The sequence below is a fragment of the Aquarana catesbeiana genome, linkage group LG01, assembly GCF_042186555.1.
Source record: "Aquarana catesbeiana isolate 2022-GZ linkage group LG01, ASM4218655v1, whole genome shotgun sequence".
Taxonomy (NCBI): domain Eukaryota; kingdom Metazoa; phylum Chordata; class Amphibia; order Anura; family Ranidae; genus Aquarana; species Aquarana catesbeiana.
Window position 1 is genome coordinate 729,822,071 of NC_133324.1, and position 25,094 is coordinate 729,847,164.

The following is a 25,094-nucleotide window of genomic DNA, read 5'->3' on the forward strand; positions in this document are numbered from 1 at the left end:
TGATATCATTTGCTTCTCAGTGACTGCAGTATTCTAGTCTGCATCTCCCCAAGGTAATACTTAAAATCTGGCCTGTTAGTGGGTCCTGAGGACAGGAGTTGAGAAACACTGCACTAGAGCATTTGTTTTCTGTAGGCTGCAAAAATCCTGTCGAAACAAAGAAAATGTTTCACCGCTCAGGTAGGGCTGAACTCAGGTGTGTAATTAACGTGAATCCTTCAGAGATGAAGAGTCCCAGGTGCTGGCTAAATGCAAGGTACAGTACAGCTTTGAAAGAGAATCTGGATGCCGCACACCGGATAAGGTTGAAAAAAGCGTCTTTATTGTAAAAGCTGGATCATCAAAAATACAGGACAATCTGGCAGAACGTACAAGCTCAGCTGACGCGTTTCGCACTCATGATGAGCGCTTACTCATGAGTAAGCGCTCATCATGAGTGCGAAACGCGTCAGTGGGGTTTGAACGTTCTGCCAGATTGTCCTGTATTTTTGATGATCCAGCTTTTACAATAAAGACGCTTTTTTCAACCTTATCCGGTGTGCGGCATCCATATTCTCTCGTTCAAAGCTGTGCAAAAATCCTGGTTGATCCTGCTGTTTACTGTCCTGCCTCCTTAGCTGTGTCCAAGCAGCAGCCTGAGATTGTGCAGACCTGCTGTTGAGCTCTACTGAGTATGCTCCAATTTCAGTTACCCTCTAAGTTGTTCATTTGCTTTTTTTTTTATCTGTGACTATAGAGTCACACATGTGGGCATATACACAGTGGTAAACGACACTTCCTCCCTTCTCATATCCTTATATTGTTAAACACTACGCAGGCAGGATAGAAGATGGTGACTGATGGAGGCTTCACCTCCCTGTTTATTCCAGCACATACACACCACAGACACAGGCTGGAGGAGTATAACACAGCCTGTGATTGGAAGTACCTCCTTCAGATCTCTTTACAGTGTGAACAAAGTGTAAGCTATTGTTAGTCAACCTAAATCTCCACCTCTATCATTCTATTGCAAAAAATTATAAACATTTGCTTTGAAATATAGGGTTGTATGAAGCTTTAAATCATTTTATTGCTATTTGATAGTTATTTTAATTCTTTATTTGGAAATGCCTTTTGTTATGTCATGTGAGTGACAGGCACAGATTCATACATAAGCAAAGTACTAGAAACTCCTCCCTCAGAACTCTCCCTGAGGACAGGAAATACCTGGGAAACATCATGTGACCTCTGGACAACAATGATTAAATAAGGTAATTGTATGTTTAGTATCACTTTAAGGGTTGAGTCACTGGTCATCATTCAACCTGGAAGAGTGTGAGTGGCGGGAGTGGTCCCGCCCCTGAGCGTGGCACCATGCACTCACAGTGTATTGGTGCAGAGAGTGGTGCTGACATCACCACATCAGCATTACTTTCTGCATCATCCAGGACTGCCCACCGCCAGAAAAGACTAATGAAGAGCACCATGCATGTCAAGAGACCAGCCAGAAGACATCAGAAATGTTCAAGAAAAGCAGAAAATATTACTGGAAAAGGCTTCAAAACGGGCTCCTCTGAGGGGGGTGCGGGACACACAGCTCAGAGTTGGGCCCAACAAATATATCCAAGTTGAGATGACAAGAATGAAAAGCAAAGGACTTATTCAATTTAAGCACATGGGGCAAATAGTTAAGTCCAAAACTCATAACAACCAATTGGAATTGTGTTTTTTAAGCCTAACCAATATGAGAAGGATTAATGGTTGGAATGGGTTCTATAGTTTACACTGTTTCACTGAAAAACCCATAACTGTTCTCAGCTCTTTAGCTTTACTAGGTGACATTGTAACATTTCAATAGCATCCTGTCCATTTTATCTAAACAGATACTTTTTTACATACAAGTTTTGCAAGGCTATGGACATTTAATTCCAGGTGCTCCAACATTCAATTCATCCTCATTAATATAGTAAAGTCCTTTATATAAGGTCTAGACACTCTGCTTAAACTCTTTAAAGCAAAGTGCACAGGCTCTGTGCTTATAGGAGTTTCAAAGGCTGTCGGGCTGAAAATTAAGTCTGGAGTCTCTTGTAACACAAGTGTCCTTCAGTCTCACTAGGGCTGCATAAATTGGGGAGCTCACCATCTTACTATATGGGGGGGGGGGGGGGGGGGGGCAGTGACAATTTCTGCACCAAGTAATAGCAATGCAATTAGTTAGCAAATGTAACTTCCAAGCTTTCTGCTTCCTGTACTGCCAGTCATATTTAAACTTTCAAAGCAGGTTTCAGTTTGACTGGGGACTGGAAGAAATGTCTTACTACTTCTGACAACTGTTTAATACGGGCGTTTTGCATTCAGCAAGGAGGCCACAGTGAGCCTGTTTTAGAATGACTCTACTGCATCACAAACAGTGGTTCTTAGATCAGCAATTTATTAAAAATGGCTGTGGGTAGATAAGTGCACTCCAGATAAAATACCTGAACAATAATGCTTAAAAAAAAATCCAGATACCCCAAATGCTTTGCTTATATTCCCTGAATGTAAAAAAAGATTACAATTGCAAAGAATAGACTGAACTAGAAGACTGGGAAGAGAGAGAAAAAAAGAGGGGGAAAATCCACAAAGAGATGTTCTGTGTGGTATGTGTGTTCTGCACATTTTATCTTGACAGCTCAGAAAGGAATGCCCAAATATCCATTTTGCCACAAAATAAAATATTACTTGTCAGCTTTGAAGATGATTGCATACTGTCTTTGACAGGTCAGTGTGTCCTAAGGTAACCTCACAACACAGTAAGTTTTTTTCCAAGCCTTCAAACAGTCTACTGAATAATTCATATACAATGGCATTTCATTTACAATATTTAAATACTGTATTAAACCCTGGGTCGTATAGGAAAAATATACCAAAATTAATATCATTTATTTCTATATGATTGTAGTCAATCATGTGTTTGTGCGAAGAAGTATGGGGGGCTCCTGCCACTGATCTTCCATTTCCAGAAACAATTCTCAGTGAAGTGTGTCATCCTACTGATATGTCAAATTTCAGTTGTCTAGCATGTTTTACCACTGCTGTCATATGGAACCTAACCACCTGGGGGAAAATACATCATGGACTTCTAGAACGGTAGTGAATTGTCCCTGGGGGAACACTTTTCAAAAAATCGCAATTGCTGCATTCGCAATTGTGCCGCCATCTGAATATGCATTGCTAAGATGCATCTCCTTGTCACAATTTGCCTAAATTCAGTCCTATGAACCTGTTTAAGAGAACTACTTAATTTAGCGACAGATCAGCATTTTATTGTTTTGCGTAATTGAGAAATTGTGAAAGCAGGCAGAAATTGGTGCATTACATACAGATGGGAAATGTTTAATAGTGCTATAAAAAATGGCATCCCTGCTAACACTTGCAATGTGCATTTTCTCTGCTCAATGCTGACACACAATGATAAGGTTCAATGAGTAGACATCACATCAGTGCTAAGATATAAAAGTCTGAATGCAGTGCTACAAGGGGTTAAATGCAGTCCATATTCTATGATGGAAAAAAAATGATGAGACCCCGCGCCAGCTTCAGTGTGAGTTTGAAGCACACCACAGTGACAATCCAATCTCCTTACCAGAAGGAAAAAAGTAGGCATCAACAGGAATCTATATAGCACCAGCTTCCATCAACAGGTGGACAGCTCTATGCTGATAACACCAAGATTGGAAAAACTTGTCGCAATCCTCTTTCACCACACTGAACTCCAATGGGTACAGTTCACAAGTACAGTGTCACCATGATAAAATTAAGCAATACATAGTGAAGCAGCCCGCAATGCATGTGAAAAGCTTTATTTAAATTATACTTACAGCTAGAATATGGACTGCATTTAAAGTGGTTGTAAACCATTACAATCCACGTTTTGCTACAGGTAAGCCTATAATAAGGTTTACCTGTAGCTACCCCAGATATCTCCTAAACTTACACGGTTCTGGAGATATCCCCTGCATCTGCAGACGTCATCAGCACATGTGCACTGAAGCAATGGCACGTACGTGCCCTTTGCTTCAGTGAGTGTGACGTCATCGCAGCTCCGGCCAATCACAGCGCCGGAGCCGCGATGCCCAGAAGTAACTCGGTGGAGAAATGTTGTCGGCCAGTGCTATGTACGGGCACCGCAGCGGGAGCTTCGATCTCAGGTGAGTATTACATAATAAGCTAGTATGCTGTGCATACTAGCTCATTATGTCTTGCAGGTCTTTTTTTTTTTTTCATGTGGGTTTACAACCACTTTAATCCCTTGTAGCACTGCATACAAACTTTTATATGTGTTTTCATTTGAAATCAACACATTTTTGCTTTCATTTATTCTTCATTTTGATATATATGATAAAAATATTGTATAGCGCGGATACCTTTACAATCAGTACTAAGATGTTGTTAACCGGGGGAAAGAACACGAAACAAGGATTTGTTGGCTCTATACTTCAAAACAGCGTGTAAGTAGGCTTCAGGCTTTGTTGCCCTCTTCAGATTAGCGAAATCCTTGGTATTAAATGAATAAGGAGGGTGCACCAGCCTTGTGCATTACCTTAAAGTGGATGTAAACCCGAAAATGTATTTATTTTTTTTTTATATCATACTGTAGAGTATAAGATTTCCTATCATTTGAGCCCAGTCTTGCCACACAGAGTTAATCCATCTCTGAGCAATCCTCTTTTATTGTTCAGTGAGATAAAACTTGACAAACAGAAAAAAACTTTGTCAAATCCTCCCCCTTGCTGTGAGTGACAGGTGATTTACATATCTCGTGCACTATCCTAAGAGACATGCATTATTTTTTAATTCCCACCCCCACTCCTTTCTTCAGCAGCTCTGCAAGGATTGGCTATTCCACACCTCAGCATGATTTGGCATGCTGAAGTCATGTGGTTACTTTCCTGTCTTTTCACTGGATGTTAGAGATAATAGCAGAAGTTCAGTGTTAGAAATACACAGAGAAAATGCATATTGGGGATAGGGGAGTGTAGAGGTGGGTGGGGAGTCTACTGACATCATGACTCCACCCACCGAGCTCTAGATAATAGACCCACCCACAGAATCTGCAGTTTTTCAGCTCTCATAACAGACAGAGAGGAGACATTTGACAGGTAAAGATACATGCAGGAGGCATGTATATCCTTATAGATAACCCCTATGGCAGTAGTTTAGAAAGGATGACATTGGGTTTACATCCACTTTAAGGGGTCATTTATTAACGAGAAAGTAGATAAAATATACTCACAAACGACATACAGTCACAAACCTATAAAATCACTAGTATCAACCTCTGAGTGGAACCTGAACCTAGAAGTTCAATATAAGGGCCTGGACGACACACTACAACAGAAAAAGAGCTAAAGTGGTTCTAACAGCAAGACATGTTTTGCCTTTCTGCATTCTCAACATTAAAGTGGTTGTAAACCTAGTTATACCACTTGTACCTGTAAATATCTCCTAAACCTGCATGGTTTAGGAGATATTTACCATATATTCGCTTGCAACGACGTGCTGTTTCTTCACTAGCACGTGCCGTGACTAACGGCTCCCATATGCATGCGTGGGAGTGATGTCACGCGACTCCAGACAGTCACAGAACTGGAGTCTGCGGCCCCGGAAGGAAAAGGGGCCAGGATGGATGCGCCCACCAGCAGGGACAGCACGGGCTTCAATTGCAGGTAAGTGGCACATAACGGGCTAGTATGCGATACATACTAGCCAATTATGCTTTTACTTTGCAGGGCAAAAAGGAGGAAGTAAAACCCATCAGGGTTTACGTTCTCTTTAAGGTAAACAAATGTCTCATCAAGTGTACCACCCCCTCACCTTGCTATAAACTTGAGTCCTATATCGATCCAGCGCTGTGCTCATCACAGAGACATAGAGGGAGAAGCAGGAGCCGATGGGAGGGAGCAGGGCATAGAGCCGAGCTGCACTGTGCATCTATACAGCAGAACACAGCCCGGGTCGGGACCACAGGAAGTGGCTTTCTTTGGGGGCACACACAGAAGAGGAGGAGCTGAGAGCACCGTCGGGGGAACCCGAGAAAGGAAGGGTCAGGGCTCTTTGTAACACCACTGCACAAAGCAGGCAAATTTAACCTGTATTGTTAGAACAATACTTACCTCGCTGGAATGTGGATGGGGCGGAGCGGCTGTCTCAGGCTCTCAGAGACAGGTGTCAGTCCAGGCACCTGGCAGATCCAGACTTTATTGTCACAATGATGCGGTGCCTGGACTGACATCCATGATGTCATCAGAGAGCGAACTTCAGCCCGCTCTCTGGTGAAAACGGGTCACAGGAGTGCAAAATGAACTGCACTCCTGTGATCCATAGGAGAAGTACAGCCAAACGAACTTAAGCTGGACTTCACCTTTAATACATTTCAAGGGGCATACCCTTTTCTTCGTAGCTGAAGACACTCCACAACCGAAACAAGAGCCAGCATGAAGGGTGCGCCCTCCTCATCAGAGCTAAAGAGGGTGTACTCCGTAAAATGCGTTAACTCTTGTTTCTGTTGTTGAGGACTGTCCAGGTTGCTACTTCAATGATTTTATAGGCTTACGACTATTTATTGTTTGTGAGTATATATTATCTACTTTTTCCATTAATAAATGGTCCAATAAAATAATAGACAAAGCCGGTACACCTTTCTTCATTCTTTTTTAATACAATAGTAAGGTTGCCAAATGATATGCATACCAGTAATATATATATATATATATATATATATATATTTCCATATTTATATTATTATATTATATAATATATTATATTATATATTTATACAAACATATTATTAATAATATTCTTATTTTCAACCAATAGTGCATGAAAGTATATAATGTTGTTGAAAAGTATATTGAACGGCACATGCCCTCTCAAATCTCTACTGAAAATGAAGGTCGTAATTTAATTTCTTCTGTAAAGAGGAACTAAACCCTCCTATCCTTTATAGCTGTCATCTTAGTCTTTATTTGATCTGTAGTTGCCATAGTGCTGCACATGTGATCAGTTATGACACCAGCCATTTGATGGCTTGACAGTTCAGTTAAGAGCACAAGCAACTGTGATGGTTATCATTCATGGCATGCCTTCAAGGTAAATGTTTTAGGAAACAGTTCTGCTATACAATATGATCCACTAGCTGAATTTCTCATAGCACAAATGATTTGAACATCTAGTCAGGTGTTATGCAAGTCAACTGGCAAATAATCTGCCTGGTAATCAGAAGACGTTTTATTATGATTATTATTGGTCATTATGCGTAAAATCCTGCTAACGCTTAGAATGGAGAGCCATAAAGAACGAATAAACTTCTCATCAGACAACTGAATGCACTGTGGCATGAGGACCATTTATCTTACAATGTGTCTAGTGCTCATATTTAGCAAGGCACCCTTGTTACGGACACATCTAATCTCAACAAACACTTCACAGGGAACATGAACGTACTGTACGCTATGCAACAAAATAAAAAGACACGGGCACATGCAAGGAAAGGGGATATTTTACTTGGCCTCAGAAATACTCCAAAGACATGCTGGTAGGTTAAATGGCTCCTGTCTATATATATATATATATATATATATATATATATATATATATATATATATATATATATATATATATATATGAATGTGAGTTAGGAACCTTATATTGTAAGCTCCTTGAGGGCAGGGACTGACGTGAATGTAAAATGAATATGTAAAGCGCTGCATAAATTGACGGTGGAAATGTAAAAAACACTGCGCTCAAAAGAATGTGGAAAACTATTAAGCTGCAGTTCAAATGTGAGATGTCCACATTATTATATAGAAAAAAGAAAAAGGAACTGCGCTATACCCTAAAACCATATGTGTAAATGTATGTGACAAATACTATAAAATCTGTACCTGGGTGAAATTGTGAGAAATACACACTGGTATTTAAGTACAATACCACAAAATTATAGTGAAACCAAATAAACAACACCAAGTCCATAAATCAATTGAACAGATAGTCCACTAGGCAGTGGGAGGAAGTCCCCGATCGCCGTTCATAGAGAGATCAATGTGTAGAGGGAAAGAGTAGGAAAACACCCATTGTAGTGATCCTCCACCACCTGAAGTGCACGCTTACCGAATAGCAAGCTAAATAAGCTTGATCAAATAAACCGGAGGTCAGATGGACATGGATCTGCAGCGTCACTCTGTGTGTTGAACCAAACAGCAGGTGGACTGGCTGGAAAGGAGACCTGGAAACCCCGCTAGCCCAAAGGCGTCCCTCTGGAGGCGTGGCCGCGGGCAGATAAGGGAAAATGCCAATCACCGAATATCACCATAGGAATAAAAAAGAGGTATCCATAGTGTAACTCCGTAGGATGACATTTATTAAAAAGTAGATAAAACACTTACACTTTAGTAGTGACAAGAGAGCAAAATCCGCCAGCCAGCTGGCGAGTGCCCGTCCTATTGTGAGGCGATGACGTCAGAGCGTCACCTTCCCGACATACGTTTCGTCTAGTAACTGACATTACTATGCTCTCAAGGAACCCAATAAGATTCCTTGAGAGCATAAGAGATACAAAAAAAAAAAAAACACAGTTCCACTTTTGCTTTAGTCTTAACAAATAAGTTTTCTGGATCACAAATGCTTAAATCACTTACATTTTCAGAAACCTAATTTTTCACAAAAGCCTTAGAGACAAGAACATTAAATGTTCCACCAATCTATCTTTTTTTTTTTTCTATAAATCCCACAGACTTTAGGCATACCGTGGGGAAAATAATGATCTGATCCCCTGCAGATTTTGTAAGTTTGCCCACTTACAAAGAAATGAGGGGTCTATAATTTTTATCATAGGTGTATTTTAAATGATAGAGACAGAATATCAACCAAAAATCTAGAAAAAACACATGATACAAATGTTATAAATTAAGTTGCAGTTCAGTGAGTAAAATAAGTATTTGATCCCCAAGCAAAACATGAGTTAGTAATTGGTGGAGAAACCCTTGTTGGCAAGCACAGAGGTAAGAGGTTTCTTGTAGTCAGTGACCAGGTTTGCACACATCTCAGGAGGGATTTTGGTTCACTCTTCTTTAAAGATCTTCTCTAAATCCTTAAAGTTTCTTTGCTGCCGCTTGCCAACTCAAAGTGTCAGCTTTCTCCATCAATTTTTTATAGGATTAAAGTCTGGAGACTGGCTAGGCCACTCCATGACTTTAATGTGCTTCTTCTTGAGCCACTCCTTTGTTGGCTTGGCGGTATGTTTTGGTTCATTGCTGAAAGACCCATGACCCATCTTCAGTGTTCTGGCTGACGAAAGAAGGGTCTCATCCAAGAGTTTACAATACATGGACCCGTCAATTGGCTCCTCAATGTGGCCCAAATTGGTCTGTACCTTTAGCAGAGAAACAGCCCCAAAGCATAATGTTTCCACCTTCAAGCTTGACTGTAGGGATGGCGTTCTTAGGGTCATAGTCAGCATTTTTCTTCCTCCAAACACAGCAAATTCCCCTCCTCAAAAAGGCACATGTACAGTTATACCAATGAACATCTAAATTATTCAGAGAATGATTGGGAGAAAGTGCTGTGGTCAGATGAGACCAAAATTGAGCTCTTTGGCATTAACTCGACTCCATTGGCTCCCGCTGGTGTCAAAGTCAGTCAGCCAATCAGGAGAGAGAGGGGGTGGGGCCAGGCCGCAGCTCTGTGTCTGAATGGACACAGGGAGCTGTGACTCGACTCGGGTGCCCCCCATAGCAAACTGCTTGCTGTGGGGGCACTCAACAGGAAGGAGGGGCCAAGGCCACAGAAGAGGGACCCAAGAAAAGGAGGATCCAGGCTGCCCTGTGCAAATCCACTGCACAGAGGAAATAAGTGTAGCATGTTTGTTATTATTGAATAAAAAAACGAGACTTTACAATTAGTTTAAGGATTTATATAAGATCTGTAAAGAAGAGTGGACCAAAATCACTCCTGAGATGTGTGCAAAGCTGGTCACCAACTACAAGAAACGTCTTACCTCTGTGCTTGCCAACAAGGGTTTCTCCAAGTACCAAGTCATGTTTTGCTTGGGTATCAAATACTCATTTTACTCACTGAACTGCAACTTAATTTTTAGCATTTGCTTTATATGTTTTTTTTTTCTGGATTTCTGGTTGATATTCTGTCTCTATCATTTAAAATACACACGTGATAAAAATTATAGACCCTTTATTTCTTTTTAAGTGGGCAAACTTACAAAATCTGCAAGGGATCAAATAATTATTTTCCCCACTGTACATTACAGGTGAAGAGTTAACTGAAAAATATCTAGCTGGCTCTATGTGTACAGGAGAGCTCTACTCTCAGTTCCCATTGCAGAAATGGCAAACATGGTACTAAATCTTCACTGAGATTGAAAGTCAAGGTCATTTTACATTACCACTACTCTGTACACCAGAGATCTAAGCAAAGTACGATGTGGAGGATATCTACAAGTCTTCATATGCTGATATTCTATAAAAACAAACTAGAGCCACACATAAGAATATCTCAACAAGCTGCTTTTCAAAGGAGACATACCTGTCCTCACACGATGCCCAGGTGAATTCATCCTAAATAATATCATCATTTCTCTTAAAGAGTACCATACCTGTCTGACTTGTTCAGCTATAATCACAATTTTCAAACCTATTCCTCACCTGACTTTCATTCATCTGCATACCTAGTTTCCTATTTTTCCATTTCTCAGTGTTCCATTTCCTATCATGGCTTTTGATTATGGCCTCACAATGTGATAGACAGCCCACTGGCCAATACCAAGGCTTATGACATGGGCCCAACCGATTTGTAAAACGGAGCAACCTAAATTATAGGGTTTCCTGGGTGTTAGAGTGATTGTAACGTCTTGTTTTTTTTCCTATAAAAATAACAAACAGCATATTTACATGCTCTGTTGCAGGGGTTTTGCACAGAGCAGCCCGAATCTTCCTCTTCTTGGGTCCCTCTTCTGCGATCCCGTCCCCTCCCTCATGTTCAGTGCCACCACAGCAAACAGCTTGCTATGAGGGCACCCGAGCCGAGTCACAGCTCCCCGTGTCCATTCAGACACGGAGCCCAGCCCCCCTCTCTCCTGATTGGCTAGCTGACTTTGATTGACAGCAGTGGGAGCCAATGGCCCCACTGCTGTGTCTCAGCCAATCAGGATGGAGAATCTCGGACAGCTGAGACACTCGTGGACATCACTGGACAGAGAGGGACCCTCAGGTGTTAGGGGGGCTGCTGCACACAAAAGGCTTTTTAATCTTAATGCATAGAATGCATTAACCACTTGCCTACTGGGCACTTAAACCCCCCTCCTGCCCAGACCAATTTTCAGCTTTCGGTGCTCTCACACTTTGAATGACAATTACTCAGTCATGTAATACTGTACCCAAATGAATTTTTTGTCCTTTTTTTTCATAAAAATAGAGCTTCCTTTTTGGTGGTATTTGATCACCTCTGGGTTTTTTATTTTTTGCGCTATAAATAAAAAAAGACCGAAAATTTTGAAAAAAAACGCATTTTTCTTAGTTTCTGTGATAAAATTTTGCAAATTATTAATTTTTCTTCAAAAATTTTGGCCACAATTTATACTGCTACATATCTTTGGTAAAAATAACCCAAATTAGTGGATATTATTTGGTCTTTGTGAAAGTTAGAGAGTCTACAAGCTGTGGTGCAAATCATAAAAAAATTATCACACCTGATGTACTGACGGCCTATCTCATTTCTTGCGACCCGAACAAGTCAGGAAAGTACAAATACCCCCCAAATGACCCCTTTTTTGAAAGTAGACATCCCAAGGTATTTAGTAAGATGCATGGTGAGGTTTTTGATGTTGTCATTTTTTCCCACAATTCTTTGCAAAATGAAGATTTTTTTTTCCCCACAAAATTGTCATTGTAATAGGTTATTTCTCTCACATGGCATGTGTATACCACAAATAACGCCCAAAAATACATTCTGCTACTCCTCTTGAGTATGGGGATACCACATGTGTGGGACTTTTTCACAGCCTGGCCACATACAGAGGCCCAACATGCAGGGAGCGCCATCACGTGTTCAAGGAGCATAAATTACACATCTAACTTGTTGACTACCTATTACACTTTTGAAGGTCCTGGAGCACCAGGACAATGACACGTGACACTGATGTGGCACTGATACGTGGCACTGATGACACTGACGTGGCACTTATGACAGATGGCACTGATGACACTGACGTGGCATTGATGACAGATGGCACTAATATGTGGCACTGATGACAGATGGCACTAATACGTGGCACTGATAACATTTGGCACTAATACGTGGCACTGACAGATGGCACTAATACGTGGCACTGATGACACATGACACTGATGACAGATGGCACTGGGGACGGATGGCACTGGGGAGGGATGGCACTGGGGACGGATGGCAGTGGGGAGGGATGGCAGTGGGGAGGGATGGCACTGGGGACGTGTGGCACTGGGGAGGGATGGCACTAGGGAGGGATGGGACTGGGGACGGGTGGCACTGGGGAGGGATGGCAGTGGGGAGGGATGGCACTGGCGACAGATGACAATGGGGAGGGATGACAGTGGGGAGGGATGACAGATGACACTGAAGACTTTTTTTCCGTTTTTTTTACACTCACCGCTGCAGCGGTTCGCTCTCCCTCCTCACACGCTGTCTCTGTGTGAGGAGGGAGAGCTGGCGATGAGAGATGATCTCATGTGTTTACATATGAGATCATCTCTCATTGGCACCGCCGATCGCACTGTAAATGGCTGTGATTGGCCGTTTACGGCGATCTGTGACTGGTTGTGTCCAAGGGACACGGCCAGCACAGAACTTCCCCGATGCGCGCCCGCGGGAGCGCGCATCGCGGAGGTAAACAGCTGGACATCCAGGGACGGCCACCCAGCAGGTAGCGTCCGCGCTGCAGCCGTCTTTCAGCTATAGCGCGGGGGCGAAGTGGTTAAGATAAAATATCTTCTGCCTTTACAACTCCTTTAACCGCTTCCCGGCCGCCACAGATATACTGCTGCAGAAGGGCACGTACAGGCAGATTAACGTACCTGTACGTTGCCCTTTAAGAGGTGGCTTGCGGGCGGCGCTCGCCCGCTGGGAGCTCCGTGATCGCAATCGTCTCACGGTGATGAAGAACGGGGAGATGCTAATGTAAACAAGCATCTCCCCGTTCTGCCTAATGACACTCTCACTGATCACATCTCCCTGTAATCGGGAGCAGTGATCAATGTAGTGTCACACACAGCCCCTCCCCCCCACAGTTAGAATCACTCCCTAGGACACGCTTAACCCCTACAGCGCCACCTAGTGGTTAACCCCTTCACTGCCAGTCGCACTGATCGCTGTATAAATGTGAGTGGTCCCAAAATCGTGCCAAAGTTGTCCGACGTGTCCGCCATGTCGCAGTCACCATAAAAATCGCAGATCGCCGCCATTACTAGTAAAAAAAAATTTTTCAATAAAAATGCCATAAAACTATCCCTATTTTGTAGACGCTATAACTTTTGCGCAAACCAATCAATAAATGCTTATTGCAATTTTTTTACCAAAAATATATAGAAGAATACGTATCGGCCTAAACTGAGGAAAAGGGGATATTTATTATAGCAAAAAGTAAAAAATAATGTGTTTTTTTCAAAATTGTCGCTATTTTTTTGTTTATAGTGCAAAAAATAAAAACCGCAGAGGTGATCAAATACCACCAAAAGAAAGCTCAATTTGTGGGGAAAAAAAGGATGTCAATTTTGTTTGGGAGCCACGTCGCACAACCGCGCAATTGTCAGTTAAAGCGACGCAGTGCCGAATTGCAAAAAGTGCTCTGGTCTTTGGCCAGCAAGTCAAGGTATACAAGAGATTTTTATTTAATTGCCTTAGTCAGTTTAGTTCTTTTCAGTGCAAGTACATTTTAAATTAACAAAGCGGTAGTTAACTCCAAAGCAAAACATGTGACATGGTGGCTGAATTCGTTTTTTATATATATTTTTTATATATTTTTTTCCCTTTATTTTTACCTGTTGATCTGACTAGTAAGCCTGTTATTTTTCAATTTTCTTTAACAGACCTATCTGTTCAGAAAAAGCAGCATTTAGAGTGTTATGACAAAGCATTTAAAGGATAAGTTCACCTTTTTGGGCAGAATTTCAGTTTTCATTATAAATAGAAGCGTTTTCCAATGCCATTTCTAGCCCAGCCATCCCAATGTATTTTTCGCTCACTTACTTTATCCATGGGAGGTTTAAAATCTTGTCAGTTTATTTGAATGTTTAACCACTATCAATCCTATTTTGGCACTCCTCTCCTACATGTAAAAATAATCATTTTTTTGCTAGAAAATTACTCAGAACCCCCAAACATTATATATGTTTTTTTAGCAGACACCCTAGGGAATAAAATGGTGGCCGTTGCAATTTTTTTATGTCGCACGGTATTTGCGCAACAATTTTTCAAACGTGTTTATTTTGAAAAAAAAACAGTTTCACAAATTAAAAAATAACAAAAGTAAAGTTAACCTAATTTTTTGTATAATGTGAAAGATGTTACACTGAGTAAATAGATACCCAACATGTCACGCGTTAAAATTGCGCACACTCATGGAATGGCGCCAAACTTCGGTACTTAAAAATCTCCATAGGCGACGCTTACATTTTTTTTTACAGGTTACCAATTTAGAGTTACAGAGGATGTCTAATGCTAAAATAGTTGCTTTCGCCCGCTTCGATACATCACATGTGTGGTTTGAACGGTGTTTACATATTTGGGCGGGACTTGCGTCTGCGTTCGATTCTGTGTGCAAGTACACGGGACGAGGGCGCTTAAAATGTATTTTATTTTTTTATTGTTTATTTTTTTTTACACTTTCTCTTTATTTATTTTGATCACTTTTATTCCTATTACAAGGAATGTAAACATCTCTTGTAAAAGGAATGGTGCATGACAGGTCCTCTTTATGGAGAGATATGGGGTCTATAAGACCCCACATCTCTCCTTCAGGCTGGAAAGAACGATCTGATGCTTTACAGCCGCGATTGCAGCTTCGTACAACCAAGGCCCAGATGTGACATCATAACGTTGCGCCCGGGCCTGCGGTCATAGAGATAATCTGGTCACCGGAAATCTCTATGCTCGTCATACCGCGGCGTCGGATTCTTTCTCCGGGTCCCCGATGGCACAGGAGAGCCCAGAGAAGCACCGGAGGCGGGATGTCCATTCTTACGGTGCACAGAATCGCTGGCTCTAAAAGATGATATCACCACTGAAAGTCAAGGACGTCATATGAGTACCTCGGGCAGGAAGTGGTTAAAAGGATTTTCAGATTCCATCACTTTCTCAGCTTTCACTTCCTGTTAGGCCAAATAATTAAATTTTAGTCTCATCTGACCAGAGCACCTTTTTCCATGTGGCCTCAAAATCTTCACAGTGCATTTAAGGTGATGAGATGAGACTAAAATTGAATTATTTGACCTCAACACCAAACTATATGTTAGGCGGGAATCCAATACAGCGCACCATCCAAATAACACCATTTATACCATGGAGGTGGGGATATCCTGGTGTGGGGGGTGTTTCTCTGCAGCAGGGACTGGCAGCGGCGTCACTAGGGTTGGTGTCACCCGGTGCGGCAAAACATGGTGTCACCCCCCCCCCCAGCAGGACAGGCAGTAGGGCACTGAGCAGGTTAAAGCATCATGCGCCTCTCGCGCCATCCCCAACCTGCCACAATGCTAACTGATAGTGTCACCCAAGGCATTATTCTCAGAGAGAGTGCAGGAACTCAACCATGCTACACACCTTTCCCCTAAGTAGAGGGGTGGGGGGTTGAGCATGCCACAGCAACTGGGTGTGGGAGGGTCCTTAAATACCATGAGGGTGCTACATACAGAGTGTAGAGTTCAGGTGGGTGCAGAGTGGAGAATTCAGGTGAGTGCGGAGTTCAGATGGATGCAGGGTGCAGGTAGGTACAGGGTGCAGATAGGTAGAGGGTGCAGGATGCAGGTGGGTGAAGGGTGCAGAGTGCAGGTGGGTGAAGGGTGCAGAGTGCAGGTGGGTGAAGAGTGCAGAGTGCAGGTAGGTACAGGGTGCAGGTAGGTACAGGGTGCAGATAGGTAGAGGGTGCAGGGTGCAGGTGGGTGAAGGGTGCAGAGTGCAGGTAGGTACAGGGTGCAGGTAGGTACAGGGTGCAGAGTGCATTTGGGTGCAGGGTGCAGGTAGGTAGGTACTGTGTGCAGAGTGCAGGTAGGTACAGGGTGCAGGTAGGTACAGGGTGCAGAGTGCAGGTAGGTACAGGATGCAGTGTGCAGAGTTCCACCACCAAATCGCCATCCTGGACAGGACTGTCTTACCTTTGCCAGCACAGACACCCATCCCCCTTCCTTTTGGTGAGTCAGTATCATGGCATAACCTACACCATGAAGACAAGCAACACTTAAGCAGCTTTGTGAAAAGGTGAATAAAAAGGCACAAATGGATAAATGCAATTCCAAGTCACTGACAATCCCATGTAATAGGAAAACCAAGCATTAGGAAATTAAAACTATAAGGTAGGGCTTTAAATCCACGAAACATGATTGTGTGAGGAGGACAATAGTTAGGATTTGTGGTAACTCTTACAAGCATCAATGGCTGACAGAGTGGTCAAGCATATGACTTCTGCCCAGGTGCGTTGCCAATCACCATATTATGGAAAAGTTTCAAAAAGAAAAAGCAAGTCAATAACACCGACACAACAGAAGAATAGGTCAAAAACAACTGTCAACACCCCACAATGATCAGGTCAGAGTCTGGATCTCAATCCAATATAGATCATTTGCAAAGGATTTGTAAATTTCAGCTTTAAATCCTCTGTGATTCAAAGTACTATGACAATAAGACCTCTTTCACACCAGCCTGCATGCTAAAATTGGTGTGGGCTGGTGTCCCTTGTGTAGCAAAGGTAAGGGGCAGTGCTTTGCATTGTTACAACACAAGGCGCGGTTCACCATTTTATTTTTTTTTTTTTAATAAAAAGGTCATTTGCTGACATTTTAATAATTTTTATGCAGCACACCTGCAACATGGTGACCAGCAGTGACATGAGATTAGATGTGGTGTGTTGTGAAAAAATGCATCACATCTGAATTTTTACACAATGCACTGCAACTCACTTCAAATGAGCATTTTGCCATGAACAGAGCACATAGAAAACAATTGTGCCCTGAAGTTAATCCTGTGTTGATCTGCGCAGTGGTGTGAATTAGCCCCAAAAATATATGAAATATTCCAAGGGAGTGGGTTTTTTACGTAGGCACGGTACCTGAAAGTATTACACACTTAAAATGCATGCAATAAACATGAGAAATATATCTTACATAAATTGTTCTTTTTCACCCAAACAAACCCTGGTTAAAGGCTGGTGGTCCAGCACCCAACAGTCACAAAAGGCAAGCAAAAAATGGCATGGTAGTTAGTGAACAAAAAACTGGCAGCTGTACTCCATGATAAGACTGGGAAAGATTAGAAAGGTTTGGTCCCAGGTGACTTTGATTCTATATGGGCCATCTAGCATGGGAAATGGTTTGGGGGTGATCTAACTAGCCTTTTCTTCCACCCAACCTGTCCCACCCCTCCCCCTTTTCTTCTCTTTTGCTTGTCCTTTTTATGATTAGTCCTATTGTTCTCTCTTAAAGTGGTTATAAAGCCTTAACATTGTTTTACCTTAATTCATTTCTTGTAAAAAACTTTTTAGTTATCAGTATCCTCAGTCACTCTCCCCCTTTTTTTTACCTAAGCCCTCTTTCGATTCAACGCTGTGCCCTTTGGCAGCTCTTCTCTCCCCTCACTTCCTGGTCTCATTGGCTTTGCTGTCAATCAAAGCCAGTAACGTGGGAGCAGAGGGCAGGGCTAAGTTCTGCTATCTGTATCTATAGACTCAGAGAGCGAGGCTCGGGAGCGAGCCCACACAAGTGCCTGAAAGAAAGCAGCTTCCTATGCAGGCACTCCAGTGAGGAGGAGCCAGGAGCGCCAATGGAGGACCCGAGAAAAGGAGGTTTAAAGCAGCTAAGAATAAAACTGTTTGTTAAAAAAAATAAAAACAAACAATCACTTTAAGCCTAGTATCGGGCCTGGATTGTAAACAGAAGCGTAGATGGAGAATCCCAGCTGCTGTGGATCCCAAATTATAATTATACCAAATTATTTCTGCTTTTTATATGTTGCACAGAGCTTTAAACCTCTGATTTTCTTTGCTCCAATGATGGTTTAGGTAAGTCCAATTAAATTGGTGTATTCTTTTATGCAGTCGGTTTAAAAAAAAAAATATTGCAGTTAATTTAATTCACTTTGCAAAATCTGTCTGATTTTGACTTTAAAGAGTAAATTTGTGTTAAGTAATGTTAGGTAAAGTAAAGTGGGTATAGAAAAGAGTCACATTTTGTTTGCTGTTGGAAATCTTTTCAATAAAAACCTATTGAAATAGGTTGAAATAAAAATATCTGATTCTAAGCAGAATTAATTGGTTTGAACACAAGTTTATTCTTCCTCACTTCAGTACATTTAGCAATACGATTTGTGCTAAGAATGCATTCATGGCTGTTCCTGAAGGTAAATTAAAATTAACAAGAATGTCCCTGTACCCCTGGATCACAATATTCTTTATCTATAGTGTAAAACAACCTAGTCACCCATCAGGTGCTTTCCTAATTATCCTGAACATCACTCCTTTTATACAACTTATTCTTAGGGCCATGTAACACCAATTGCAATAACTCACTATCGACAGGATCCCTATGCAAAGCAAAGACTTGCTTGGTTTCACGCATTTCTCTCTCACTGACAAGATGAGGAGTCACCACTCCGTCATTGATAAAAATGCTGCAAAAAGTCACTCGACAGCAACTGCTCACTCACCTAGACAGAAAAGGAGGGATACATAGCAACGAGTATTTGCTCTGCATAGTGATCCTGTCACAGACGAGTTGTTAGTGTGACAAAAATTCAAGGTAATCTGCTTCTAGTCTGTCCATAAACCTACTGTACACACTTTATACTATTCGGTCTCTAAATACCCAATGCTCAATACAGTTATAAAGATGACACACTGGTCTAGCTCTATGTGTAAAAAGATACTCCTTCATTGTGCAAAATCTTGATAATAATCAGATGATCACATTTTGGGATTGGTATTTGTACTTCACACAAAGCTTTACTGGATGTGTAAAATAGCTTGTTAAACATGAATATCTTTTCTAAACATTTGATTAGTTGCCAATTTTAAAGTGGTTGTAAACTCTGTCATATACCCAGTGAAATGAACAGCCTCAGATGATACACAGAGATGAAACAAATCTTCCTACATAAGTTTTACTTGTTTATCTGCTGTCTTTCCATTCTACACTCTTTAGGAAGTGCACATCATGTTAGAAATGTTGTTTCTTCTTCCAGCAGTGGGGGTGGAGTCTGGGCATACACTGTGTGAGCTGACTGGTGGAAAGACACACATCCCCCACCTCCACATAGGCAGAGGAATGAAGAAACTTGCAGAGCTGTACTGTGAATAGACAAGCTCTCTACTTATCTGTCTCTAAGCTCCCTCCCCGAAACAAAATTCCAGCTGCTGTTATCTAATGTGTCAGAGAACTTGTTAGAAGTGATTCTGCTAATAACAATGGAATGGAGCAGCAGAAAGGCAAGGCACATGGAGCTTTAGAAAGAGATAAGAAAACACTACTGATATATGTGCCCAGGTCAGATTTCATGAATGGGGTTTACAACCACTTCAAGTCCTACATCATTTAAAAGATGATCAGAGAAAAAAAAATATTAAAGGCTTTGGCATAATCCTAACATACAGAAGTGAAAGTATATCTTATTGGCTTTATACCTTGGCTTCCAGATTTTGAAGACCGTCCTTTTGGTGAAGGGAGCAGTAACAGTTCCAAGGATTGCACTGAAGTACCCTTTTCTTGTTTGTCTTCGGGCAGTGGCAATGGGTCCTCTGAAATGTGGGGCTTTTTCTTCTCAGCTAGCATGCTACCAGCAGCTCGTGCAGCAACTTCCTTAAGCAGTGCTGCGGATGAGGTCATGGATGCTAGAGAAAGGAATGGGCCAGCTGGAGAATGACGCTCTTGTCCTGATGTCATACCTCGCTCACTGACTTTCTTGGACAAAGCTGCCAAAGTGGAACTAGCTGACTGAGAACTAAATGGTGAAGTAAAGGACTCAAACCTCAGGGTTTCTTCAGTCCTTAACTGTGATTGGTCTTGAAGAACAGCATTAGCAGCAGCTTTCAGTTTGAGAATGGCAGAATCTGGCGACAAGCCACATGTGTTATTTGAATTTTGCAGCCATCTATCCTGGCTCCAAATAAACCGATTAGTTGGTACATTTCCATATTGGTCACCATGATCCTGCTTTTCTGCTAGCTTCCTGGCAAGAACACTGAGTTGTTTTGCATGGTGGGATGTGGGAGAAAACTGAAGACCTGACGAGTCATCCCTACCATTCTGAGAGACCTCAGTTCCTAGCTGCACAGAGCCAGCTTCTAGCAGCCGTCGAAGATTACTGCTTAATGGCTTGTTCAGACCTGCTTGGTCATCCTCATCCACTGAAGATGCTGAAGTTGACAACTGTTCTTTACAATGAGAGGCCTCTTTGAAAATTTCATTTTCTAATATCAGATCAGTGCCCAAACTTGGAGTTGCACTTCCTAAAGAGGTATCAGGAGATGTGGCTGATTCTCGACCTCGATCAGCAGGAGACAATTTAAAGTTATCAGCTACATCACCGTATGAATCTTCAGATGGCGTTTCTGAATTTGTTCCAAACCAGGTTTCTTCTTCACTGACTTCCCCTTCAACCTCTTCTCGCCTGGTACCATCTTAAAAGGCAAACAATAAAAAACAAATCTCAGTACTATGATAGTACAAATTTAAACATTGCTTTTTTTTTTTTTTTTACACAGCAAACACCACCTAACTAAATAGATACAATAAAAACGATGAGATTAATGAATAATGACAGCAATCCTGTAACGCACACAACAATTCAAATAGGTTAAATACAAACACAAGGTTTTACAGGTTACATTTCCATGTGATATTTTAGTATTGCTAGTCAGAAGGAGCAAAGCCTAGTTCACACTAGTAATATTTCAGATTAGACTTGGGTCGCACAGAAATTGCATCACAATAGAAATCACATTGATTCGAATAGTGCCTGTTCACATCAATGCAATGCAACTGCAATGCGACTTTGGGGAATGTACAGGTGCTACTTTGGTGTGAAAAGGCATTGAAAGACTACAATGGAAAGGCACTAAAAACACATGTAAATGCGTTTTTGTGCATTTTGGGCAGAGTTTTGTAAAGTCGTCTTCTCCTACAAAAAAAAACACATTCACATGAAAAATGCATCAAAAATGCATTACAAATTCAAAATGAAAGTCGAAGCTGCACTAGTGCGAACCTAGCCTAAATTAGCCTTTTAAATTCCTCCTAAAATCTAGATATGAGAGCTCCGTATCAAAAGGTACCAGCTTCACCAATCAATCATTTTTATATTATGAGTGGGTTTATCATTCAACGAGTGAGACAAGGCATGTATTAAATACTGGTTATGCACAGTTTTAATATGGCAAGGACAAGAAGAATAATAAGTACATATCTTGCTTTTTTTTTATATAAAAGTCATTGCTATGTAAAAACAAAAAAAAAATTACAATAAATCTTGTCATCTCAAATATGATGATCTCTAAAGACAAACGTCTTATGCATCAGTCAACCACATATCCCCAATGCTCCCAATTCATCAGTTGCCAAGGTAACTTTGGGTGATTTTAAAGGACATTACAATAAACAGTGCTTAAGACCCCACTACATTATACTAAACCCACTATGCTGCAAATATAATATTGATGCACAGCATATTATTATTAAACTGTAATGATTTTATATCCATGATATAATACCCCATGAACAGGAGCACTATAATCATCTACACTGCAATGTTTTTCAACTTTAAAATGAAATAAATTTAGTCTGGAATATGCTAATTATTGTTAATGCTTTTAAATTTTAAAACCCTATATGCTGAAGATCTACACACACAAATGGGTGGCTAATTGAAGACAGAAGTTATTACCAAATGATAGATATGCATGAACATTACATCGATTCTTGCTTTATACCCAAAGTAATATTGTGTTGTGTTGTTCAAGCTTAGTACTATCCTAGTTGCCGTAGCAGGTAGTGGTAGACCAAAATGAAAATTCTGGCCTAAAACTGAAAATTCAGGATGCACTTGGCCGAAAACCAAAATGTACAGTTTTAAAAAATATATATATATATTTTTATATACTGTATTTTATTCGAATTTTTAATTAATCGCTTTTGAAGCACTTTTGCAATAAAAAAGTGCAAGAAAAGCTCTAGAAAAATGCATCCCTTTAAATTCTGTGTCTTCACACAGGTCCATTGCACTTCCATTGCAGTGTTAAAAATCCGTAGAACAGCCTGTGGCCAGGATTATACATCTCTACAGCCGAAGGAACGCCACCGGAGGCTGCAGTACAGCACCAGCACACCCCAGGACATCTCTACCCCTGATGGGCATCCCCACCCTGTGAACCAGTAAGTGTATATATTACACTAACACTTAATGATATGATAAAATCATCAGAGTTGACGCTTCCACCCCCCTGCTTTTACTCTCCTTACTGACAGAGGCAATGGACACCCTCTGAGGATGGCTGCCACCTCATTTTATTTAATTCAAATAAATAGTGACTGGGTGTATTCAGTCTTCACATCTAACAAAAATGTAGATTTTTCCTGTGGAAAAAATGAGTACACCTCATTTACCACTAATGCAGGCCATACATGGTTCGAATTCCGAACTAATTTTCTTTTGAAAATCAGAAATTTCGTGGCTTTTGTAATCTAATGGTGCCATCAGTGATTTCAAAATTTGACCAGCCAAGCCTTCAATTTCACCTCATGTTGTTACAGAAAATAAATAAATTTTGTAGCCGGGAACCTTTATTTCATTCCAGGTCACAACTCGTGCACATTTCTTTTTCGATTATATTTCTCACATAATTCTCCCATCGATTAGAAATTAGTTCCTTTTTTTTTTTTTTAATTTCCCACTAATAGTGCGAAAATCAAACTAAAATTCTTAGTTACGATTTTCGAAAGAAAATTCTTTCCTAATTTGAGCCATGTATGGACGGTTTTGTTCAAATCCACAAAATTTTAATCAGATTTGTTGTCAATAATTAGAACCATCTTAGGATGTATAGAAAAGGAGCCTGTCATATTGTAACCTCTAGGGCAGGGGTCAGCAACTTTTTTCCACTTAAAGAGGTTGTAAACCTCCCTTTGTAAGTTGTACCTATAGGTAAGCATAGAATAAGGCTTACCTATAGGTACTGTAATTATCTCCTAAGCATGCGCCGTTTAGGGGATATTTACTGATTACTGCTCCGATGATGTCATTGCCGCATGCGCTCTGAAGGAACGGCTGCCCATGCAGTTTCTTCAGGCGATTGTGCTGTGACTGGCAGCTCCCGCATGCATGCGCGGGAGTGACATCACACGGCTCCGGCCAGTCACAGAGCCGGAGTCCACAGCCCCGGAAGGAAGACAGGTGAAGATGTGGCCTGCACTGGGGACGACACTGGCTTCGTTTGTAGGTAAGTGTCATACAATGTGCTAGCATCCGATGCATACTAGCACATTATGACTTTACTTTGCAGGGAATTAGAAAGGAAGAAAAACCCACCAGGGTTTACTTCCTCTTTTAGGCTCGATTCACACCTATGCATGTTGCTTTTGAGCGTTTTTGGAGGTTTTTTTTTCATGCTTGCCACGTTTTTGAGCCGCGTTTTTGCCGCGTTTTTGCGGCGTTTTTGCCGCGATTTGCGTTTTTTTTTTTTTTCATTTTTTTTTAGTCTTAAAAAAAAATTACAAAAAAAATAAAAAAAAAAAAAACGGCAAAAACGCACCAAAAACGCACCAAAAACGCTGCAAAAACGCTGCAAAAACGGTGCACTTGCGTTTTTGATGCTTGTCCATTGAAATCCATTACATGCAAAATGCTGCTTTTTGCATGAAAAAAAGTCCCCGACCCTTTCCAAAAACGCAGAGATACAAAAAAGCATTGATGTGAACATGTTCCATAGGAACCCATGTTAAAAAATTCCCGTGCATTTCTGCAAAATGCAAAATGCATCAAAAAACGCGCTAGTGTGAATGGGGCCTAAGGGGAGGATTCAATGTATGTGAATGCACAGAGGGCCGCATTCACCTGCTAATAAATTAAGATAACATTACACAGCCCCCGCACCTCTGGCCTCCTTTACATTATTACATTACACAGCCCCTGTACATCTGGACCCCTTTACATTACACAGCCCCCCCTGAATATTACACAGCCCGCCCTGCACATCCCTCGCTCTAAAAATCGCGGTGATACCTCACATGTGTGGTTTGAACACTGATTACATTTGTAGTAGTGACTTACATATGCATTCACTTCTGCGTGCTAGCAGAGAGGGATGGGGCACTTTAAAAAAAAAATGTCTTGTTTTTTAAATTTTTTTTATATATCTTTTTTTTTACACTGTCCCTTTAAAAAAAATAGGATTTTTTACTTACCGTAAAATAGGTTTCTCTGAGTTCATTGACAGACACAGCGCTCCATTATTCAGAACCTTAGGGTTATATCGCCCCCTACAGGAGTAGGACACTAGGCAGAAAAAAGACTTGGCTACGCTTATGGGCAGTCCTAGGTAATATACACCCCCCTCTCTGCTATAGGCCCTCAGTTTAGTAACGAGCAGTGTCAGAAGCATCCAAACTTCTTAGGAGGGGTGGGTGATGTGTCTGTCAATGAACTCAGAGAAACTGATTTTACGGTAAGTCAAAAATCCTATTTTCTCATTCGTTCATTGACAGACACAGCGCTCAATTATTCAGAACCTTAGGGACTTCCCAAAGCAGTGCCAAACATGACGGGTGGGACAATGAAAAATCCCAAGGCTAAAACAATAGCCAATCAGGTAACAAGAGCTCAACACAGAAACAAACTGG

General features: G+C 41.2%; 1 protein-coding gene across 2 annotated transcripts in view; it reads right to left on the bottom strand.

The window, feature by feature from the left end:
• Positions 1-25,094, bottom strand: part of ZNF827 (zinc finger protein 827) — a 397,034-nt gene that overhangs the window by 228,718 nt on the left and 143,222 nt on the right. For both annotated transcript variants that reach the window (XM_073604600.1, XM_073604608.1), the window contains exon 2: positions 19,886-20,881. In XM_073604600.1, the coding sequence (XP_073460701.1) occupies positions 19,886-20,881 (996 nt within the window). The remainder of the gene's footprint in view (positions 1-19,885; positions 20,882-25,094) is intronic.